General features: G+C 42.1%; 1 protein-coding gene across 2 annotated transcripts; it reads left to right on the top strand.

Annotated features, from left to right (window-relative positions):
• Positions 1-11534: 11534 nt before the first annotated feature.
• COX20 (cytochrome c oxidase assembly factor COX20) lies at positions 11535-19893 on the top strand. Of its 2 annotated transcripts, none has more exons than XM_089693275.1 (4): positions 11535-11672; positions 15187-15301; positions 16343-16406; positions 19576-19893. In XM_089693275.1, exons 1-4 carry the CDS (start codon positions 11637-11639, stop codon positions 19712-19714), a joined length of 354 nt encoding a protein of 117 aa, XP_089549401.1. In that variant the 5' UTR covers positions 11535-11636; the 3' UTR covers positions 19715-19893. The 2 variants fall into 2 exon arrangements, with proteins under 2 accessions (XP_089549401.1, XP_089549402.1); XM_089693276.1 differs by lacking the exon at positions 11535-11672 and adding an exon at positions 11721-11756.
• Positions 19894-22899: the final 3006 nt, after the last annotated feature.

The following is a 22899-nucleotide window of genomic DNA, read 5'->3' on the forward strand; positions in this document are numbered from 1 at the left end:
GGAGATGCAGGATGATGGTCATTTAATGTCTAATTTGTACAAAAAACTATTGACTGCCAATGCAAGTGCCCAATCCCAAGCTTCTCAATAATATTCTGTATGGACAGTATATAAGGCTAAAGAAAAATTTCTCAAGAGAATAGTCACGGGATTGTCTGTTGTTGAAAGGCCACAGTAAGAGGTGCCTCAAAAGGGCCTTTCAGAAGGCACAAAATCGAACCAGAGAGTCCTTGTATCTCAAATCTACATGCAGGTCCCCTACAACTAGAACACGTATATTCGCTTTTTGCCCTGCAAGTTTACAGTCGTGAACTAACTTGAGGGCTTCAACCTGAGCAGATTCAGGTACATGGAGATGATGTGCTTGAGGTCAAAAGCCATTCTTGTATTCAAGGTTAAAGTGATACTAAACCCAGGATCCTACATTCACTATATCCGGTCTCCACAGTACACGGCAATGCATTTATTTTAGTAAATATACACTACCTTTTCTCATCAGCAGTTACAGTAGTCTTGCGACATCAGCAGAGCACTGGTTAAAGCTTGTAGGAGGAGTTTTCTTTCTGCTCTAGGAGGATGTGAAACCCCCTGACCCTCTGTATGGACAGTGCTAATTGGAGAGTGCATGTGATCAGCAAAGGGCCAAAGAAAAAAAAAACCCCTCTCTAGCAATACACACCAAACTGAGCATGTGTATGTGACTGTGGATTCAGTCTGTATCAGGTGGTCATTTCAACAAGAGGAGGGGCAGAGAAGAAAGGATCAAACAGTCTCTTTATACAATGCAGAGGATTAACCCCTTAAGTTCCACAGTGAGTATAACAAGCATGCTTTACCGCATATATGACTGATATTACTGTTGTGGTTTTAGTAACACTTTAATGTCCTTAGGAGGATTATTGAGAAGTGGGTCATTCTCATACCCCTCTTTGAGAATACTCAAGAATGTCTTGGTACATGTGGCCCCTAGGAAGTTCTTTTGAGTTAAGATTGTAAATTCGGAGTCGCCTTCCTGGGGAGGCTCAGTCAACATCCTTGATAAGGTATTGGCCTTACCATTCCTCAAACCAGGTCGATACAAGATAAAAAAAAAAATTGAAATGGAAAAGAATACACACCAATGTGCTTGTCTAGAAGACAGTCTCTTGTTAGAGCGAATGAATTCCAAATTTTTATGATCAGTGAGAACAGTTACAGGATGGTTAGCCCCTTCCAGCAGATGCCTCCATTCAGAAAAAGCTTCCTTAATTGCCAGTAACTCTTTATTCCCAATGTCGCAATTCCTTTCGGCTGAAGACATCAAACGAGAGTAGTAAGCACAAGGATGAAGCTGTCTCACTACTTCACTGAGAGAGGATAGCTCCCACTGCTGAAGCATCCACTTCTACTATAAAAGGTAGTTCAGGATTGGAATGTACCAAGATTGATGCAGAAGTGAAGAGTTTTTAGCTTTCCAAAAGCAGCCTGTGCCTCGGGTCCATACAAAGGGTACTCCTTTCTTTGGTGTCCATTTATGAACCAGCGGTAAATGATCGCTGCTCAGTTCTCCTGTGAATGCCTTTTATGAAGCGGTGTAGATCAGTTCTTCAAACGAAGGGAGAACAATCTACAAATGCAGGAAAACGGCTGCTTTTACTATAATCTCACGAGATTACAGTAAAAGATCAGTATACTAAGCAGAGGTAAATTATTGCTGCTTAGTTTGTGGTCCCTCTGATTCTCCAGCTCTGGGCTGGAGAATCTGGAGGGAGAACACAGATCGCCAGTGAAGGGCTGAACATGTTCTCCGCTGATCTCCTGAGTGTCATAAACTGTGAATGACCAGAGAGTAGCTGCGATCCTCTGAATCGCAGCTGTTCTCTGTGTCATAAACGGACACCATAGTCAGCTGTGTAATTGGAGCTATCACCTTAGAGAAGTTTCTTATGAATTTTATGTAGAAGTTGGCAAACCAAACGAAACGTTGAATTTCCTTAACAATTTCAAGGGCTGGCCAATTTACCACTACTTTGATCTGCTCAGGATCCATTCTCACTCGTTCTGGAGAAATAATATATCCCAAGAACTAGATCTGGGTTTGTTCAAACTCTCATTTCTCCAATTTAATGTAAAATCTATTCTTCCCTAATCTTTTAAAGATGGTGCAAATGTGATTATTGGAATAGATGAGAATATCCAGATAAGTAATCACAAATTGATCCAACAGATCTCAAAAAACATAGTTGATGAAGTGTTGAAAAGTTGCAGGGGCATTGCAAAGTCCAAAAGGCATAACCAAGGACTCGGAATGCCCATACCTGGTTCTGAACGTGGTTTTCCATTCGTCTCCATGACCAATGTGGACAAGGTTATATGCCCCTCGTAAGTCAAGTTTTGTGAAGATTTTGGCAGATCTTTGACAAAGTTCCCTACAGTATTTCTTGCAATGGGAGGACATAAAATCTATAGTCTGTGCTCCTCAGCTGAAGGAGGGATTGGAGAACCAAGGAATGCCCAGGATGACACAAAATTTTGGTGATGTAATCAGCCAAAAGCTGATGGTCTCACAATGGTCATCCTCAACCCGGAGTACCAGAGGAACTGTTTTATGGGTAACAGGTCCTGAACATAAGGGTGAACCATCAACCGTTTATATATCAATGGAGGCAAATTTATTTATTGCTTGAATTTTATTGCTCTGGCAAATTCTATATCCATAAAGTTCCTTCCAGCCCGAGGGTCCAGCATTGCTGAGCAGAGGATATTATGGCCCTTGGAGATAAGTTTAATAGGGATGAGAAAATAAGAGAGTAGAGAATTTATTTTCTTCAGGAATCAATGGGGAGATGGACTGGCTAATGGAGTTTATTTATTCAGGCACAACAATCACATCAGTCATAGCAATTGTTCTTCTAACTTTGTTAGGACAATTAACTGCATAATGACCAGAGTCTCCACAATATAGACATAAGTTCTCTAAATGCTCTCTCTCTCACAAATGGACTAGTAGAGAGACGCATGCCACCATTCTTTCCAAACATTCCCAGCCTCTCCTTTCTGTAAGTCTGGTCAGTTCAGATACATAATTGGATAAAGGCCTTGAGATCATTAGGAGTCTCTACTTTGGCAAGCTCATCCTTTACCTGTTCAGAAAGCTCCTGGCGGAACTGGCTTTTTTGTGCTGTAGGGTTCCAAGTGGTATCTGTGATCCAACATCTGGCTTCAGCTGTGGACTCCGACAGAGCATTTATCCTGCTGCAGACAATGCAACTTTGCTTCGGCAGTAGCATAGCGGTAGGGATTATCAAAAACTTGATTAATTGCAGTAAAAAGGTCTCAAAACTATTCAGAGTGGCACTCTCTTGTTCTATTTAAGGGGAGGCACAAACTGGAGCTTCCCCAGTCAGAAGTTCAATAATAAACATTACCTTCTTTTTCTCTGAAGGAAATGCAGCAGGGTGCATTTAGAAATATAAACGACACTGATTAAGGAAACCCTTGCAATGGCGGCAGTCTCCAATAAACTTGGTTGAGGCTGAGGCATACGTGTGTTGTTATCATCTCGGTCCAGCAGTTGTCTCTGCAGATTATAAATCTCTCCGTGTTCCCTTTCCACTATACTTTCTAGTTTGGCAACCTTTTCCTGAGAGGTAACCCCGAAATCCAGCAGCTCAGCAATTTGCTGTCTAAGAAGAGCCACAATGTTTGCTATAGCGTCCTCAGTGTTTGGGCCAGATTATTCTGTCACGATCAGGGGTTAAGACTCCTGATGGTAGAGATGGATTTTGCTGCGTGTTTAACGCCAAGTCGTGGTCCTCGGGATCACCTCACCAGGAGGTGAGCAAGCGGAGGTCCAGTAGCGTATTAAGCAGGTAAGGATCAAACAGAAGTGTAGTTAGTAAACAAGCCAAAGGTCAGTAATAAGCAGTTGCAGGCTGGGATCAGGCAGAAGCGTAGTCATGGAACAAGTCAAAGGTCAATAACGAGTGGTAGCAAAGTGCACAATAATGTGGCAAACAGAAAGTGCAGAGACATGGCTTAAATCAGGAAGTTCATGGGAGGAGCAATGGGTTCAAGGTCTGAGACAAACAAGGTCATGGCAGGATCATTCAAATAATTGTCAAGGGAGCTGTCCAGCATTCCAGGTGGCTCAGCAAGAAGAAACATTGCCACGCACCGTAGACGTCCCAAGCTCTGACAGATATGCTGGTGTAGTATTCATGTATGTACTATATATAGGGGTTGAGTGGTGAGAGCTACATTTGGGGAACCTTCTTGTTGCATTTCTCTTTGAGAATATATATGGAATGTCAGTGAGCGCTATGGGTGTGTAGAAAGGTATAAGCTGCTGGCACTAAAGGACCGCCCTTGGTATCCTCACTAGTGAATGAAATCTAAAAGGTGCAGCACTAAAGTAATGAATGAATCAAATGAAATACTGTACTTCTAAAACAAGTGCATATACATAAATAATAAGGTGAATAGAAGCAGCAATAGAATGAATAGCAGCAAAATTGAAAAGCAGACACAATTAGGCGCTCTGATCAGCGCTATCAGTCTAAAGTGCGAGAGTTCATGAGTTATTAATATAGCAATAATTAATATACTGATAAGTGTGGTGATGGTATCCATGATACTGAGTGGTCAGCATTGGGTGATATAAAATGAATAGTGACTAATAGTGAACATCTATCAAATGACACAATTGCAATAAACAATAGTTATAAAAAAAGTCCAGAGCATAAATCCGTGAACAGGTGACATCCAGTGCTGGTGAATCTGTGAAAAGTATTCCTTTATATGCACTCACCAGAAGCACATATAAAATGTGCATGAACAACTGCTTTCTTCCCCAGGTACGTCAGGCAGTACACCCATAGGACCATGAAGGCCAGGATGATCTCAGATAGGGATGATGACAACAAACAGCATGCAAACCACGATGAGAAATCCTGAGGAGTTAGCTCACAAAAAAGCCAGAGAAAATAGGCTAATAGTGTAGTACTTTATTAAAGGTACAGAGTATCCACGTGGAGAGTACAAACAACAGTATAAAACAACTCACTAAGATGGCCGCCGGACCTTCTTGAGGCCCCGGTGGCATGACGTCAATGAGCAGGCTCCTTCTCTAACGCGTTTTGTGCGCACGCACGTTTTCAAAGGGATATGCTTGCCCTTCACAGAACCCAAGGAATGCAGGTGACAGGTTGTCTAAACAACCTTCTTCTTAAAGATTCTTTTCTTTTACAATTCTCAGCAAATGTCTAATATACATTTCAGCTGCTTCAAGCCTTTGGCTGGGTGATCAACTTAAAAATAAATCTGCTCAACAGATTGTCTATCCACGCTGTGTGCTATACCAGCCCTTCCTGTGCCTTGAAAGCTTAGAATTGATTCTGCATACATCCCAGGCAAAGGTCTTTCTTCCAGAAAATAAAATTCTCTCTCTACAAAGATATCCTCTAAGAAATCCTACAGTGAAGTTTGCCATGAGCCTTCTGGACCTAATAGTAGCTTCCTTCGATTTGTTCAACTCTTCCCTAAATATTCTATCACCGTGGAAAAAGCAGGCTTTCTCCTTGCATCTTCCCATGTACGTATTCTCCCAAACAGGGAGGCCATTGTCCTGGTGGATCACCAACAGTGGGAAAATCTTCAATCTGATTTGTTGAAAATGGGAGACTCCAGATGTGGACATCCTGGCCTCCACATACAGTAATAGCCAAAAATATTGACACCCCTGCATTTCTGTCAGATAATGCACCACTTCACCCAAAAAATTGTTACAATTGTTTAGGCATTCTCATGTTTATTCCTTTGGTTTGTATTGGTATGACACAAAAAAAAGTGGAGAAACAAAAAGCCAAATGTGACACATTCCACACAAAACCCCACAAATAGACTGAACAAATTAATGGCACCTTCTCAAAATTGTAAGCAATGATTGCATTCCAAGTTTGTGATGCTCCTGTAATTTGTAATTAAACTCACCTGTATCAACTAACAGGTGCTGACAATATAGAAATCACACCAGCAACCAGTTAAAATAGTGAAAAATTGACCATTTTCACTGGTTGTGTATTTCTGTGTGCCGCATGGAGAAGAGAAAGAGCAGCAAAGAATTGTCTGAGAATTTGAGAACAAACATTGTGAAAAAGCATGGGCAATCTCAAGGTTATCAGTCAATCTGCAGTTCCAGTGTCCACTGTGTGCAACATTGTCAAGAAGGTTACAGCCCATGGCACTGTAGCTAATTTTCCTGGACGTGGACAAAAGAAAAAAAATTGATAAAAGATTGCAACAAAGAATTGTTGGAATAGTGGATAAAGAACCTCAATCAACTTCCAGACAAATTCAAGCTGACCTTCAGACACAAGGTACAACACTAGACGTTGTCATCTGAATGAAAAGGGATGCTATGGTAGGAAACCCAGGAGGACCCCACTGCTGACACACATGTGCTGTGGACAGACAAAACAAAATACAGATTTTTGGTAAAGCCCGTCTGTGACGGTGCACAGTGTCAGACCCCAGCCCTTCTCACCAACTTGTGACCGAAGGACCAGCCGATCTCACACCGCGCTGTCACTTGCGTAACAATGCCACTCTCAGCTGCGCCCTGCACAAAGATTTTCCAGCTCGCGGGACCACAATCCATGTCCCAGTAGCCTGAGAGCGATTGTTACTGGGTCAGGTTAATTACGCAATTAACCCTTCACACTGCCACCACCACCTTTTTACAGAGAAGGAGGAAACTCACTTACCAGTAACACTATGATATTAATATAAGCGTTTGTAACACACTGTCACCACAGACAGATATATTCAGAGGATTATTACATACAGTAGAACTCTTCAGAGACAGGGATTCTTTAGTTTGCATTAAAAGCTTTAGAGACAGTTCAACACTTTTCAGAAAATAGGATTTATTACTAAAAAGGTCAAAATGGTGCAATTAAAATATTTACAGAAAAAGATGTAACAAATATATAAAAAGAGCAATAAAACAACAGAGAAATTAAAAAGAAGTTTCAGAAGGCAAAATACTTGCAAAAGTCCTTGGTTTGAGCAGAGTCCAATCGTCCGAACACAAGGTTGCCTTTGTTCTCAAGATGGTTCCTGATCGATGTTAAAAGGAGCGCTCTCTTTTCTCCAGGCTGTCTTTTCCTGTTATGTCAAAGTGGTGTCTCCTGAGAACAAATAGCCAATCACACCATTTGGGGATGGGTGTTAGGTGGTGGCCAAGGTTAGGACCAAATCCCTTCCAGGTTCATACTATGGTCAATAACCTTCAATAGCTACAAGTAGCATTCTAGCAACTAGCAGATTAATATTTAGAATTAGGTTCCGAACGCACAGATGCTAAACTTAGCATATCCTGCCACTCCGGATAAAATAAATTACTTTCTACCCTCTTGTAGGCGCTACATAGGGATGTAAGGTGTCATGTGACTCATATTAAAATGACCTATCCGAATATATACTTCATATCAATGTGCCTAGTTCCTGCTGAAGTTTATGAATTTGTATGAAAAAAGACTCATGTGGAATGTACATTTTATGGGACACTCTAGTTCTAATGCTTTACAGGTCATGACCGACTGAGTTATTGTTTTACGACTGGGCAGAGGAAAGTGGTTTTCAAGCAGACCTTCTGGAACCAGGCTAATTAGTGGTTTACAGCCATGGAGCTCACCCAGCTGTGCGATATGCACTGTTGAACTCAGTTCACTTACAGACTCACATTCCATTCAAAAGGGAAGAGGGAGAATCAGTAGAGACAAAATGGCTGAGACCTAACAAGATGGCTGTCAGTGTCTAGGTCTCTATGCGCACAATTGTCACACCGTCATTCTGCTGTTTTCAGAAAAAGCAATGAGGCCTTTAAAGAAAAGCATATAGTTCCTACAGTCAAACATGGTGGATGTTTACTGATGTTTTGGGGTAGCTTTGCTGCTTCAGGCACTGGATGTCTTGACCGTGTGCATGGCATTATGAAATCTGAAGACTACCAAAGAATTCTAGGTTGCAATATAGGGCCCAGTATCAGAAAGTCGGGTCTCCGTCAGAGGTTATGAGTCTTACAGCAGGACAATGACCCAAATCACACGTCAAAAAGCACCCAGAAATTGTTTAAGATAAAGCGCTGTAGAGTCCTGAACTGGCCAGCAATGAGTCCAGAACGCAATCCCATAGAGCATCTGTGGAGGGATCTCAAAACCGTAGTTGGGAAAAGGAAACCTTCCAATCTGAGAGACCTGGAGCAGTTGGTGAAAGAAGAGTGGTTCAAAATTCCAGTAGAGAGGTGTAAGAAACTCACTGATAGTTCCAGGAAGGGAATGATTTCAGTTATTTTTTCTAAGGGATGTGCTACCAAATATTAAATTGAGGGTGCCAAAAATTTTGTCCATTCCATTTTTGGCGTTTTGTGTGGAATGTGTCAGATTTGGCTTTTTGTTTCCTCACTTTTTTTCGTGTCGCACCATGATAATGCCTAAACAGTTGTAATTGCAGCAATTTTCTGGGTTGAAGTGGTGCATTATCTGACAGAAATGCAGGGGTGCCAATATTTTTGGCCATAACTGTACAACCACAATCCTCCTCTGTGTATCCAGAACTATGAATTCATGCTTAAAGCTCATGCTTTTGTACACCTCTTGTGTTACAGTGCCCCTATTCTGAATGAATGTGCACAGGGGGCACAGCAGACAGCGACATTGTTGGTCTGGGGGAGCAGTGTTAACCTCCTCGGCGGTATGATTCTTTCCGATTTTTTGTGCTGAAAGCGGTACCATTTTTTTGCATGGAAATATGTAGTTTTTTATTGTAGGCCTGTAATTTTTAGGAATAACTCACTGAAATCTATCCGAACAAGAGTCTAGTAAACATTCCGGATATGATAAAACTTGAAACGCGAAATCATAAATTATAATTTAATAAATAATCATAAAAAATAATAATATAATAATAAATTTAATTCAATAATATAATCAAACCAAAAATACTGAAATTTGAAATACAGAGGCAAATTCGCACATCGCTAAGCAAAGTTGCAAAATCGTTTTCAGTGTCTGATGACGAATTTCCCCACGAATCATTATCACTCAATTCTGCAAGTGGTTCTGATTTACTATCGCTGTTCTCTAGCTGGTCTAAAACCGATTTTGATCTAAAGGGACGCTTTTTGGACGCCATGGACTTTTCTAAGTTTCCAGGCAGAAAGAACAGTCAAAATGCAGGCAGGGCGCAGGACAAAGCACTCGGGACAAAATGTATGTGAAATGCATTGAAACAGCAATGACAGCAAAAATGACATTTTTTTTAAATTTCAAACTTCCCGCCGGTTCCGGCGCCTGTACGTCCCGACGTCACAGAGACCGGAACACAGAAGTCGGATGGCCGGGGACGCTGCAGGGGACACATCGCGGGAGCGAAGGACAAGGTAAGTGCTGCAGGGACCCCCTGAGCAACGCCGCATGGTAAGCCCGAGTGTAGCTCGGGGTTACTGCTCTTGGTACTCAAATTTTACCCCGAGCTACACTCGGGATTACCGCTAAGGAGGTTAAACTCCAGCTCACACTTTCTGGTGCTCTCAGTTGCATGTTCGCCTCCTCCACATACAATGCAGCTTTAAAAGCAGTGCATTGGATGTGATGACACCAAGGGACCGCCCACTGCTCCAGGAAGAAGAGGCCAGCACTGATACTAGCGAGAGAGCCTCTTTCCATACCTCTAGAAATATCAAGCATTTGAACCATGGCATGCAGTTTGTTTTGTTTTTTTCTTTTATAGCAATCCAGGTGTTCTGCTTTGGGCCTCATGCATACTGGATGTTTTTACTGTTGCTCTTAGGGGAGTCTGGCATTTTTTTCTGCATGTTTGCCTATGTGTCCATGTACACATAGGCATTTAGAGGCAGAATAAAAACCCGTGTGAATGAGTCCTAAGTGTAAATCCTTCTGACAATATAGATTTAATAAAGTATTGTACAACATTAAACAGTTGTAGCTGCCAGAATTCAATTCTGATTTCAGAAAATGTCATCTCTTTGGGCCGCCTATGCGGCTTCACTGCCCCACAGAGTGCTACCAGCACAGATACCAGGCTCTCACTAACTATCGGAAACTGGGACTCCTGGTTCCTGGTCACTGGCTTGCTGTGCATAGCACAGCAATACAAAGCAACATACTTACATAGGAAAACACACACACACAGCCCTGTTTTACATAGTAAAACAGCACACAGTTAACCCTATGATCGCCCCTCATGTTAACCCCTTCCTGCCCAGTGTCTCTAGTACAGTGTCAATGCTTTTTATTAGCACTGATCACTGTATTAGTGTCACTGGGGATGTCAGTGGCAGTTAGTTCCCCTCCAGTGTCATTATGCCCGCCACAGTCCTACTATAAGTCGCTGATAGCCGCCAATACTAGTATAGAAAAAAAATTCCAGTATATATACGTGATTTTGTATTTTTGGGTAGGGGGCACATGCGAGCCTTACCCGCACCGCCATTCGCAGCCGTGGCTGTCAATCATCGGGTCCTGGCTGGTGATTATCGAGCATTTCTGACGGGGAGGAGGACTGGTTTGTTTACTAACAGTCCTCCTCCCTGTCGGCTTGGGCACACTGCTCTGGATGGCTGTGCACAGCACAGCCATTCAGAGCAGTGTGATTACAGTGAACAGCACACACCCCGCCCCTTACTAAAACACTCCCTGCACACAGTTAACCCTTTGATTGCCCCTCATGTTAACCCCTTCCTGCCCAGTGCTTTTTTTTTTTTAGCTTTGATCACTGTATTGGTGTCACTGGGGATGTCAATGACACCAAGTCAGTTCCCTCTGTGTCAGAATGTCCGCCGCAGTCCCGCTATAAGTCGCTGATTGCCACCATTACTAGTAAAAGAAAAAAATTCCAGTATCTATACTGCCATTTGTAGACGCTATAACTTTCACGCAAACCAATTAATTTATTGAAATTATTCATGTATTGGGATTTTTTGTCTAAGCAAAGACATGTAGCAAAAAACATTTTGGCCTAAATTCATGATGAAATTTGATTTTTTAATTTTTTTTATTGCAAATGTTTTATAGTAAAAAGTAAAAAAATATATATAGATTCAAAATTGTTGGTCTTTTTTTGTTTATAGCGCAAAAAATAAAAGACACAGAGGCAGTCAAATACCACGGAAAGAAAGCTCTATTTGTGGGAAAAAAGGACGTAAATTTAATTTGGGTGCAGCGTTGCATGACCGCGCAATTGTCAGAGGTAAAGCAGCGCCGTAAAGCAAAAAATGGCCTGGTCAGGAAGGGGGGTAAATCCTCTGGAGGGCAAGTGGTTAACGATGTGAACAAAATCAATCTTTTCAGCAGTGAGGGCCGTACAGAGGTCTCCTTTTATAGAACATATTCCAAGCAGTGAAAGGATTACACGTTTATTATGGAATGAAGAACTCTTTGCTAGAAAGGTTACACATTACAGCCAGCGTCACATTGCCCGGAATGGGAGTCAGAGAACGGGGCGGAGCTCCAACCCGCCAGCCCTCCACAGCACTTCCCACAAAGCATTGCCTTCGGACGCTCCAGCCTTCTCCTGCTCTCTATGGTGTGTGGCGGGCGGACTGCGAGAAGATCGAATGAGTGTTGCCAACCAACATGGCGGACCAGGGAGGTCAAGCATCTACAGAGAAGGTAAGAGAAGTTTCCGGGACTGTTGCGCCTGTGGTTTCTTTCTAAGGGATCTGCATAGCAAAATCTCCGGGAATGTATTGTTATGTATGTATTGTCCTTCCCTAGGCAACACAGAAAATGGGCAACACCCCCCCTTCACCATTAAGAAAGCGAGAGAGGTTGCATGGTGACAGTAGGGTGTACTGGGTGTGGCAATGGAGAAGGGGTGTATGCAGTGTATTATGGGGTATGATGGGTGTATGCAGTGTATTATGGGGTATGATGGGTGTATGCAGTGTATTATGGGGTATGATGGGTGTATGCAGTGTATTATGGGAGTGACAGGGGTGTAAGCAGGAATAGTGATGGGTGGTGAGAGGTGCAGGAGGGTTGATGTGATTGGTGTATGCAGAGTATAGTAGGGTGAGATCTATGAGATGTGTTGGCAGGGTATGATGGGGAGTGTTGGGTGACGTCAGGTCTCTGCAGGGAGTGGATGGGTGTATGCAGGGTATGGTAGCAAGAAAATTCCCACCGACTCAGACTGAACCCCCCCAGAGTGATTTCCCCCCCCCCCCCAAGACTGCCCACATATACACTGATCTCCCCCCCAACAGACTGTTCCCGTATACACTGATTATCCCCCCCCCCCCCAGCCTTCATATACACTGATCCCCTCCAAACACAGACTGCTCCCATGTGCACTGATTCCTCCACATGCTGACCCATATGCAATGATTTCTTCCCCCAGAGGTGTCACTAGGGTTGGTGTCACCCGGTCCTGGGCTCTGTGTTGGGAGATGGAAGGATGTCCTGTGCAGGGACCGGCCAGTGATGTGTGATGCAGAGGGTGGGGTCATTACTATTCATGGACTGACAGGTAGAGTAGGAGCCATCCAATGATAGGGCAGGTGCGGGCTCTGCTCCTGTGGACAGGCTGGGTGTGAATTGGCCTGCAGCAGCCACTGTGTTCCCGGGGATCGGACACCCCCCACACGGCTGTACCTGAGGCTGCAGGAGGGATGAAGAGTCCTGGTACCTGGGTAGAGGACAGGGGACACTCTGTTCAGATGGATGACAGCCACTGACAGCTCTTTACATTTTGGTGTCGCCCCCTGTGATGGTGACACCTGGTGTGGCCCGCACCCCCCTAGTGACGCCATTGACCCCCCCTCTTCCCCCACAGACAGCCCCCATATCCACTGATTCCCCCCAAACACAGACTGCCCCCCCCCATATCCACCAATTTCCTCCACAGACTGACCCTATATACAATGATCCCACACACACACACTCCTCATATACATTGATTCTCCCAGACTGATCCCTATGGTTCCTGGTACCTCCACTCCCGGCTGAACACCAACAATACAGAGAATATTGACAGTGATCATCATACATTTTCGGCCTCGTCTCTGTGTTTAACTTCTTCCCATCCTCACCTCACCTGCCAACCTCTCACTGCTCCAGCAGCCGCGCCATGTCCGCAGGACTGTACCCCGGATGTGCTTCTTCCTCATCTTCTCCTCAGTGGTGGCCGGTACACTGAGAAGGTTCACCCCACTGACACACTGAGCCCAACATGTCCGCCTCGTTGCCCGAGTGGTGTTCATGCAATGCCCCACCGTGTCTCTTCTTCCAGGGGGCTGCTCCACCCTAGGCAAACACCTTGTTTGCCTCACAGTAAGTACGTCCCTGGCTGTGGGTGCAGAGATGTATGGAACAAGCAGCCAGGATTGGGCTCTCAGCCCCCTTCCCTTGGAGATAACCGGACCATCCAATGTTCCCTTGTCCTGGTGTCCGGTTTGTGTCTTTCACATGACTGGACTAATCATTCCCAAACAGCTGAACTTAAAAGGTTGTTTAACCCTTTCACGCCTAAGGGTAAACCAAATCTTGATGCCTAAGCACAATTTTGCAACTTTGACTTGTGTTGCAAAACCATAGCTATCATCACAACTGTAGTAAACAAAAACAAAACTTTTTTTTAAATTTAGTTGTATATTTCTTGCTACTACCATAGCCAATCACAAAAGAACAACCTAAAATAATTTCTCCTGCTCCTGACAATTGTAGCGATACCATGTGTGTGTATGTTAGTTAGTTTGTACCCGTAGTACAGCCCAGAAACGAAAGTGCGTGTGGTGCTTTTTTTTTTTCTTTTTTTTTTTTTTTTATCCTGCCACTAACTGACACTAATTTAAAGATAAAAAAAATACTGACCTTGACCCAGACACTAACCCTAGCACTGACCTAGATCAAACCTTGATCTAGGTATTTATATTTATTTTATTATTTTTATTTATTTCTTTACAAACACTTTTTTCCTCTCTGAAAGGACAGAGAGAGATACAATGTATCTCTCTCCTCCATATCTGTATCTCTCTCCTCCAAGGGGGGCGGGCTTCCCAGTGACTGATCACTGCGATATTCAGTCAGAGACTTTCACAGCGATCATGTGACCCAGAATCAGAAGTTCCAGGTCCATGTAAACTATTTACTGACAGCCTTGAAAGTTATCGGCTCTATTTCCTCACACAGACACAGCATGTGAGGAAAAGATTGCGGATAACCAGCAAGTCTGTTTACAAGTGATCAGCTGTGATTGGACACAGCTGATCACATGGTGAATGGCCGCTGTAATTAGCCCTTTCCCCTTGATCAACTGTGTCCAAAGGATACAGCAGTCACAGAACGCACCCGATGAGTATCCAAGGGTGTCCTCCCAGAACTGGATGACCTTGTTGTAGCCTCCCTTTGGCTATAGAGCAGGTGACAAATGGTTAATATTAGCTTAAAGTGACACTAAATTCTGGTTTAAAAACATCTGTTTGTGAATGTATTCCTCTCAGCCTCCTTAAAATTCCTTTAACCACTTGAAGAATGCAGTATGTATATTTAAGTTGTGGCTTTCGAGAGGACTGGAAGCAATAGAAGGTTATACATACTAATTAACCCCACCCCCCTCACTGTAAGGGTTAATTGCTTGTATGTCTAGTGGATATTTTTTTTAATTGGGTGCTTCTCCTGCTATAAGCAGAGAAGTGGCTAATCAAGCATGATATGTGCTTGATTAACTGCAGTGCAGGAGAGACATTCGGGGTCTTATAGACCCCAGATGTCTTCATAAAGAGGACCCATGAGCTGCCCATGCTATTTCTTTGGGGACTTGTTAACCTACCTTGTGAAAGCAATAAACTTAAATGAAAGAAAAATAAATATAATAAAAGCAGCCCCCCACATACACGCAAATGCATATGTCGGTCCAAAACATGTGAGAGACTGCTGCAAGTGTGGGTTTTTTTTTTCTCTTTTCCTTTTACTGACTGTCTCTCCACTGGGGAGGTTCAACCCTTTATTTTTCCTGTGACCATCATCCACCAGAAATAACACATGGGCAAATGCAAAATTGTACAGTTGTCATCACAAGAGGTTAGGGTAAGGCTTCCAAAGGGGACACCTGTTTGGTGACCACTTTAGTTAATCTTTGTCATGTAAGAAGTAATTAAATTATTATGTTTTATTTTCTATGTAGTCATTCAAATTATTGTGGATCCTTGATGTGAAAAAGACACCATGTGCACGCGATTCGTTATTGTATGGTTCAGTTGGATCGTTGGTGGTTGGAGTTGGAAATTTTCTTGCAACAAGTAAGTGACAGTATTTCCTTTTATGTGTTGTTTGCCTTATAATTTAAAGCCGGGGTGTCAAACTGGCGGCCCTCCAGCTGTTGCGAAACTGCAAGTCCCATCATGCCTCTACCTTTTGGGAGTCATGCTTGTAACTGTCAGTCTTACAATGCCTCATGGGACTTGTAGTTTGGCAACAGCTGGAGGGCTGCCAGTTTGACACCTGTGATTTACAGGGTCTGTCCATCCAGAAATTACATTTTAGTTATAGGTTAAGACTCTGGATTCTTGTGTGTCTTGAGGACTCTTAACAAGATCTCCCTGTCATAAATCACAGGTTTCCAATAGGGACACTTGATTTGGTGACAGCTAAGGGGATGTTTCCCTCACTTTTGAGATTTTTTTCTCATTTCCTGTTGTGTAGACAGGACAGAATGTGAAGGCAGATCCTCCTGGTACAGGTGGCAAAAAGTCTGTGGTCTCTAAATTATAATTCTACCAGGTTTCATCTTGGTATTTTTGACTTGGCCTCCAGTGTTGTACATTATTTGGTCAATGGAAGCCTCAGTGAATTCTAATATTTGCATCTATACTATAGTAATACTTGTTCCACATCTCTTTTGAGATCACAATTATTGGCATTGTCTCTTTAGTATACACATTGATTTGGCCACTTACAAGTGGGTAAGTATGAATGTAATATCAACTTGTGTGTTGAGTTGTCAACATTTTTCCACAGGTACCAGTCCTTTAGATTCTAAGTTCCGATGAGCATGGCTTTCCTAAGCAACTTGTCTTGAATTGTATTGTAACGATACTTGTTCCCTTTATTTTGTAAAGCACTGTACAAACTGCTATTAAATAAATCTTGTATAATAATTTAAAATGGAGTGTGAAAGTCTGAATTTGATTGCTGACTGTCAAGCAACACAGGGCTTCTATTTGACCACTGGAGGATACCAGGAAACATTTTGAAAGTTTGAAGACTGCCCTGTGATGCCTGCTTTTTCCAATGACACTACAAACCTTACCATCTTCTTCTTCTTTTTTTTTTTTATATAGGCAGAGTGAGGCGCTCCTGTGATATAGCTGTTGGAGGATTTATTCTTACCACTCTTGGTTCCTGGTAAGATTATTCCTTTAAATGTTTGAGAAACAGAAGAACTGATACTTATAGGGCATGATGTGCCGGTTTTTGAATCAATATACTACTGAACCATGAAAACATTGTATATGTAAAAGACCTCATATTAAAACCAATGATTGTGGCACAGTACTGATTTCAGTAAAGACAAATACGAGGGGTTTTTAAAGTTTCCCCACTTTTAAATCTATAATAAAAAAAAAAGTGCAAAAACTTTTTGAAGAACCCTTGTATAAATGGGCACAGGGTGGGATGGTGAATGTCACTTTAGATCAAATCTGATTACTGAGGGTTCTTGACTATATATAGATATAGATAGATAGATAGATAGATAGATAGATATCAGTGTTTGTGTGTTTCTTTATTTTTTTTTTTGTTTGTTTGTTTACAAACACATTCACCCCAAGCCTCTGATGGTCAATCATTGGAAGTCCTCTCAATTGGATCCCGTTTACCTAGTTTAACAATAAAACCAAGCAGATCTGAGACATCACTACTCTACCTTTGGTGTCAGATACAATGCTCTGCAATTATTTTTATCAGACAGGCATTACCAAGCCTTAGAAACCCACTGAAAGGTAATGGGTTTTTATGGCTGAACGTTCAGGAGCTAAAGAAAGTTCTGAATTAGGAGGAGGTAAACCTACACAAAGGAGTGGCTGTAGATGTAGTATACTTGGATTCTGCCAATGTGTTTGACACAGTTCCCCTCACGCAACTAATGTGTAAATGATAGTCTACAGGCTTAGAAAAATCCATTTGTAAACTGGCTAAAAGACCGTATTCAGAGAGTAGTGATTGATTCATACTCCGAATGGTCTAAGGGTATTAGTGGTGTACCCCAAAACTCAGTGTTGGGAAATTTTCTTTTTAACACATTTTAGAAATTATATAGAGTTTGGGAATAAAAGTACCAATTCAGTGTTTGCAGAAGACACCAAGCTGTGCATTGGAATTACGTCCTTACAGGATGTCTCCAACTTACAAGCCGACCTCAATGCACTGTTTAATTGGGAAACTAAGTGGCAGATGAGGTTTATTCAAATGTAAGTGCAGCACTAAAGCATAAGTGACTAATGCAATCATAAAGTGCTTATGTGAATAAAAGTGTTCATACAATATTCCAGTGAAATAAATCAAATAAACCTCTCAGATCATAGAATCATAAAAAAAACTCTAAAATTCTGAATATAAATAGTGGATAGTCCATGGCACTGCAGGTTACAGAAGTGCCAAGTGATATATATGTGCTCATTTAGCAATAATGGTGATTATACATAGTCTGTGGCACTACAGGTCACAGCAGTGCCCGGTGTTTGTGGAACTACAAGGTGCTGCAATACCGGCTGGGATGCTCAATAGTGCTCCTGATCCAACATAGGAATCCACCAACCTATATGGATGTGCACTCAACAGAACGCTACCTGTATAATAGCGTTAATGCTGATCCTTATGTGGGGGTCTCAGGAAGCCATAAATAGGGACCATGTTTCTAAACATCAAACCTCTTTGCAGTCCTGATAACCTCCACTAGTGTTTGGTAAGGATTTGCCAATTTCCAAGATGGCCGCTCCATCACTTCCGGTTCCGCCGTGTGCGTCTGACGTCACTTCCCTTGACACATTTTGTCCGGACTTAATCATAAGGGATCCATTATATAACTATATAACTTCATCTGAAAATTCTTGTCCAAAGTCATTCCATTTATTTTAAATTGATCAGTCCATAAATGTGTCAAACATTCAGTAAAACAGTTGCTCATAATAAAGTTGTTCTTTTCACAAAACACCAGCATGCTGGTACATAGATGAGTACACACCACTTTGAGACTAGAGAAGCTTGCAGTTGCTTGTGATGTTCAGGGGTTTTGTCGACCCACGTGCTTTGTCAATGCTGCTGTGTTGCCCTATCTGCATATGAGGAATTCCAGGTATAAATATTTTACACATACTTGCATTGGTCCAGCTTGGACAGTGGCAGGAATTCGTAATTTGCATTAAAAAGCTTTAGAAACAGTTCAACACTTTCAGAAAGTAAGGATTATTACTAAAAGGTCAAAAGGGTGCAATAAAAATATTTACAGGAAAAGATGTAGTGTGTGTGTGTGTGTGTGTGTGTGTGTGTGTGTATACACAGAGAGTAATAGCACAGCAAAGAGATAACAGAAGTTTAGGTAGATAAAGTACTTGCCAAAAAGTCTTGGGTTAAGCAGCTTCAAGTTTCAAGGGTGTCTCCCTGCAACAGAGAACCAATCACCTCATTTGGGGAGGGGGGTATGTAGGCAGGGACCTCAGGCTATGACCAAAACCTGCGCAAACTATATTATGGTTCATAACTTACCCTGGAGACAAACAACTCTCTATCCACGAGTAGATTAATACACAGCCGCATCTGTGGACCAGTTAGATATGAAACATCAGCCGTCCGAATATGTGCTCCATGTTTGAGTAATTACGTCCTATTTGAAGATTTCACTTATATGAAAAAGTGAGTTTTTAAAAGAAGTCTGTTTTTACGACCCCCCAGAATGTCCTTTGAACTCAGTGAAGGACTTGGTTTATGGCTTTACGAGCCTAGATTGCGAAGTTAACAGACAGGTAGGCCCCAATGGGATTTATAGCCAAAACGCCCTCCCATTGAGTGTGCTGCCTGTGATCTGCATCATCCAGACCACATGTCGCTCAACAGAGAGGGAGGGGAGATGAGGAAAGCTGATTTGTGAGTAGAAATGATATAAAATGGAAGATTCTTAACAAGATGGAAGACCGCGTCCATCTCGGCGTGCACGATTGCTACATCACCGAGGTCAGTTGCATCACTGACCATATATAAGGGTTTACAACCACTTTAAGCAAAAATCCATAAGTCTGTCAAGCTTGTTTTGCTGCAGGTCCTAAGAGTGGCTATACAATTCAGCTCCATTACTTCCAGTATTATTCTAAGGGCCTGAGTTGATGAAATTCGTTTAAAGACACTTTTGAGATCATTCAGAACTCATTGACAAGTGGGTTTTTAAACCCCCTAGAATTGTATTAGAATGCCAAACCTGTTTGATGCAAGCAAAAGCCTGTTGACATGGGACCTTAAAAATGTATTTTCAGTATTCATGCGATTGCACCTATTTTACTTAAACACGGTTTTCTCATTTTAGGGTGTACTGTAGATACAACCATGCAAAATTAAGGATACAGCAAAGAATGGTACAAGAAGGCATTAAAAATCAGGTCATGTTTGAAGGTAGCACTATGGATCCAAACCTCAGGAACAGACAAAGTGATTCCAACCAGTAATCGCAGCGGTGCACTTACAAGAAAAATGTAAACACGTAATAAGTACCATGCTGCCCTCAAGCAAGCTGTTATGGACTTACAAAAAAAAAAAAATTCTGTTACATTACAGGATTATTTGATGTGTTTATTGGATCTTGTGTTTGTAATATATATGTTCTTTTGAACGTTTCATAAGAAAAGCTGCTCTTTTTCTCCTTTTATTCTTCTACCAAACCAACCAGACATATGCAGATGTTTGCTTAAGCATGCTTTAAAGTATATTTTTATTTTAAAACTATTTACAGTTAAAGTTTATAGAATGTTAATTAACTAGCAAAATGTTGCTCTGATAGCTAAATGGCTTATAATATAGTTTCTTTTCTGCCTCCTTTCCCTGATGCACAGGCATAGTATAACATAGACAGTATTCCTCTCCTCTGTTTGATGTCCGATAGTAAATGTGGACTCCTGGAGTGATTAAAGCAACAACTGGATTGACAGCCTAATATGGTATGGGAACAAAATAGAGCAAGGGTGGGAGAGGCTAATACAGGAGTGCACATATGTAGAGAAACAAGATTGTGACATAGAAAAACAATTTGCAGCTCTTCCACCATACTAGAGCTGTATACAAATATTTAGAAGCATGGGACACACAACATGCAAGATCGTGTTTGTGATAAGGAGCTAATGATAGAATCTAAGGTAGGCCATGGGTGATTTGAGTCTCTTTTCCCCCATGGGAGAAAGAAAAGAAAATTGCTTGATTTCCCCCATCAACACAGTGTTGATGAGGGAATGCCTGCCGTTTGTGTTCTGTTGGCAGGGGGCTCATGGGGAACCTTCCCAGCCAGCAGAATACAATGATTACTGCTAGCAGCTATAACCATGGTCGACTAACATACAGTCAGCCTGCCCATATATGGATTGAAATGTGACTGGTCCCTGCTGAACTGGCCGAATTTCAATCTATGTATGGTTGGCTTTAGGGTCGTCCACCAAGAGAGGTTGCGAGGAGAAAACATGTGGTCACAAGAATTGACATTATTAGGAGAAAAATAAACTACAGGGTAAGGAGACTTCAGTAACAGAATGGTGAAGTGTGACATGAATGTTAAAAAAAAAAAAAGCCTGACAAGGCAGCACTATGGAAAAGAGGCTACAGCACAAGAGGAGAAGAATAATGGCATTTGTTGCTGCCACAGTGCCTGTAGACCAAGGGTGTCAAACTGGTGGCCCTCCAGCTGTTGCGAAACTACAAGTCCCATCATGCCTCTACCTTTGGGACTCATGCTTGTAACTTTCAATCTTGCAATGCCTCATGGGACTTGTAGTTTGGCAACAGCTGGAGGGCTGCCAGTTTGACACCCGTGCTCTAGACCTTCCAGCTTTTGATTATAGGTTACTCTACTAGTAAACCATTATTACTTTGTCATAGCTACCTGGTAGCCTATAAATGCATGGATTTAGGAAAAGGTTTACATATATTGTTCTGGTTCATGAAATGTTGGCCATCTGAAGAGGATGCGCCAATGAAGAGAGCAGCGATGTTTCCATATCTGCACCCTAAAATGCACTCTATATATATCTATATAGTTTTCCAGTGGAGGGAACTTTTCATTCCTGTTCTATGCATTAAATAACTATACAGTGCATTTGTGTTTTGGATGTGCTACACTTCATTCCCTTAGAAGATATTCTTTTTGGAAGCTGCCAATAAAAAGTTTGGAAAGCAGAATGTAAAGAAAAAATACAGGCACAAATGATCCAATGGACAGGTGCTTGGCACAGCTTAATGTGGGAGGCAGGGTCACATTCTCACTCATACTTGGAAGTAAAAACAATTCTGCAGATGATGGCATCAAACTGCTGCAGAGAAGCAAGTGAAAAGCAGGAATACTGCCAATACTTGCTCCAGCAAACCAAGCTAATTAACTTTTCAAAGTAAACTATATTGCCAAAAGTTTTGGGACACCCCTCAAAATCAGATTCTGGTGTTCCAATCACCTCCATGGCCACTTGTGTATAAAATCAAGCACCTAAGAATGCAGACTGCTCCTGCAAACATTTGTCAAAGAATGGGTTGCTCGCAGGAGCTCAGTGAATACAAGCGTGGTACCGTGATAGGTTGCCACCTGTGCAATAAGTCCATCCATGAAAATTCCTTGCTACTAAATATTCCATGGTCAACTGTTAGTGGTATTATAACAAAGTGGAAGCAACAGGCACTCAGCCACAAAGTGGTAGGCCACGTAAAATGACAGAGTGGGGTGAACACATGCTGAAGTGCACAGAAGTTGCCAACTGTCTGCAGAGTCAATAGCTAAAGACCTCCAAACTTCATGTGGCCTTCAGATTAGCACAACAACTTCAAGGAATGGTTTTCCATGGCCAAGCAGCTGCATCCAAGCCTTACATCACCCAGTGAACTGCAAAGCGTTGAATGCACTTGTGTAAAGCAGGCCACCACTGGACTCTTTGATGGACGTGTCTGCGTTTGGCAGTTGTCAGTAGAAGAGAACTTGCCTGACTGCATTGTGCCATGTGTAAAGGTTGGTGGAGGGGGGATTATGGTGTGGGGTTGTTTTTCAGGGGTTAGGCTTAGCCCCTTGGTTCCAGTGAAGGGAACTACAAGTCATTTTGGATAATTTAATGCTCCCAACTTTGTGGGAACAGTTGGGGGATGGCTGTGACGATCGCGGCATCAGACCCCAGCCCTTATCACCAAACTCGTGACCGAAGGACTAGCCAGTCTAAACCCGTGCTGTCACGTGCGTAACAATGCCACGCCCAGCTGCACCCTGCACAAAGATTTTCCAGCTAATGGACCACAATCTGTGTATCTGCAGCCTGAGAGCGATTGTTACTGGCTCAGGTTAATTACACAATTAACCCTTCACACTGCCACCACCTCCTTTTTGTACAGAGAAAGAGGAAACTCGGCAATATCAGCAATAACACTATGATGTTTGAATAATCATTTGTATACACAATATCACTGCAGACAGATGTATGCAGACGTTTAAAACACACAGTAGCGTTCTTCAGAGATGGGTGCTTTAGTTTGCATTAAAGAGCCATAGAAACAGTTCAACACTTTCAGAAAGTAAGATTTATTACTAAAAGGTCAAAAGGGTGCAATAAAAATATTTACAGAGAAAGATGTAGCCAATATATATATATATATATATATATATACAGAAAAC

This window comes from Staurois parvus, unplaced genomic scaffold (genome assembly GCF_062004578.1).
Source record: "Staurois parvus isolate SC_StPar_1 unplaced genomic scaffold, SC_StPar_1.0 ptg000619l, whole genome shotgun sequence".
NCBI classification, from domain to species: domain Eukaryota; kingdom Metazoa; phylum Chordata; class Amphibia; order Anura; family Ranidae; genus Staurois; species Staurois parvus.

What these genes read in the sequence shown, in the direction of transcription:
- COX20 (XM_089693275.1), top strand. Translation starts at nt 11,637, where the DNA reads ATGGCGGACCAGGGAGGTCAAGCATCTACAGAGAAG. An exon ending in GTCAAGCATCTACAGAGAAG is followed by an intron (nt 11,673 to 15,186) that starts GTAAGAGAAGTT and finishes TTTTCTATGTAG; the next exon opens with TCATTCAAATTATTGTGGAT. An exon ending in CTTACCACTCTTGGTTCCTG is followed by an intron (nt 16,407 to 19,575) that starts GTAAGATTATTC and finishes TTCTCATTTTAG; the next exon opens with GGTGTACTGTAGATACAACC.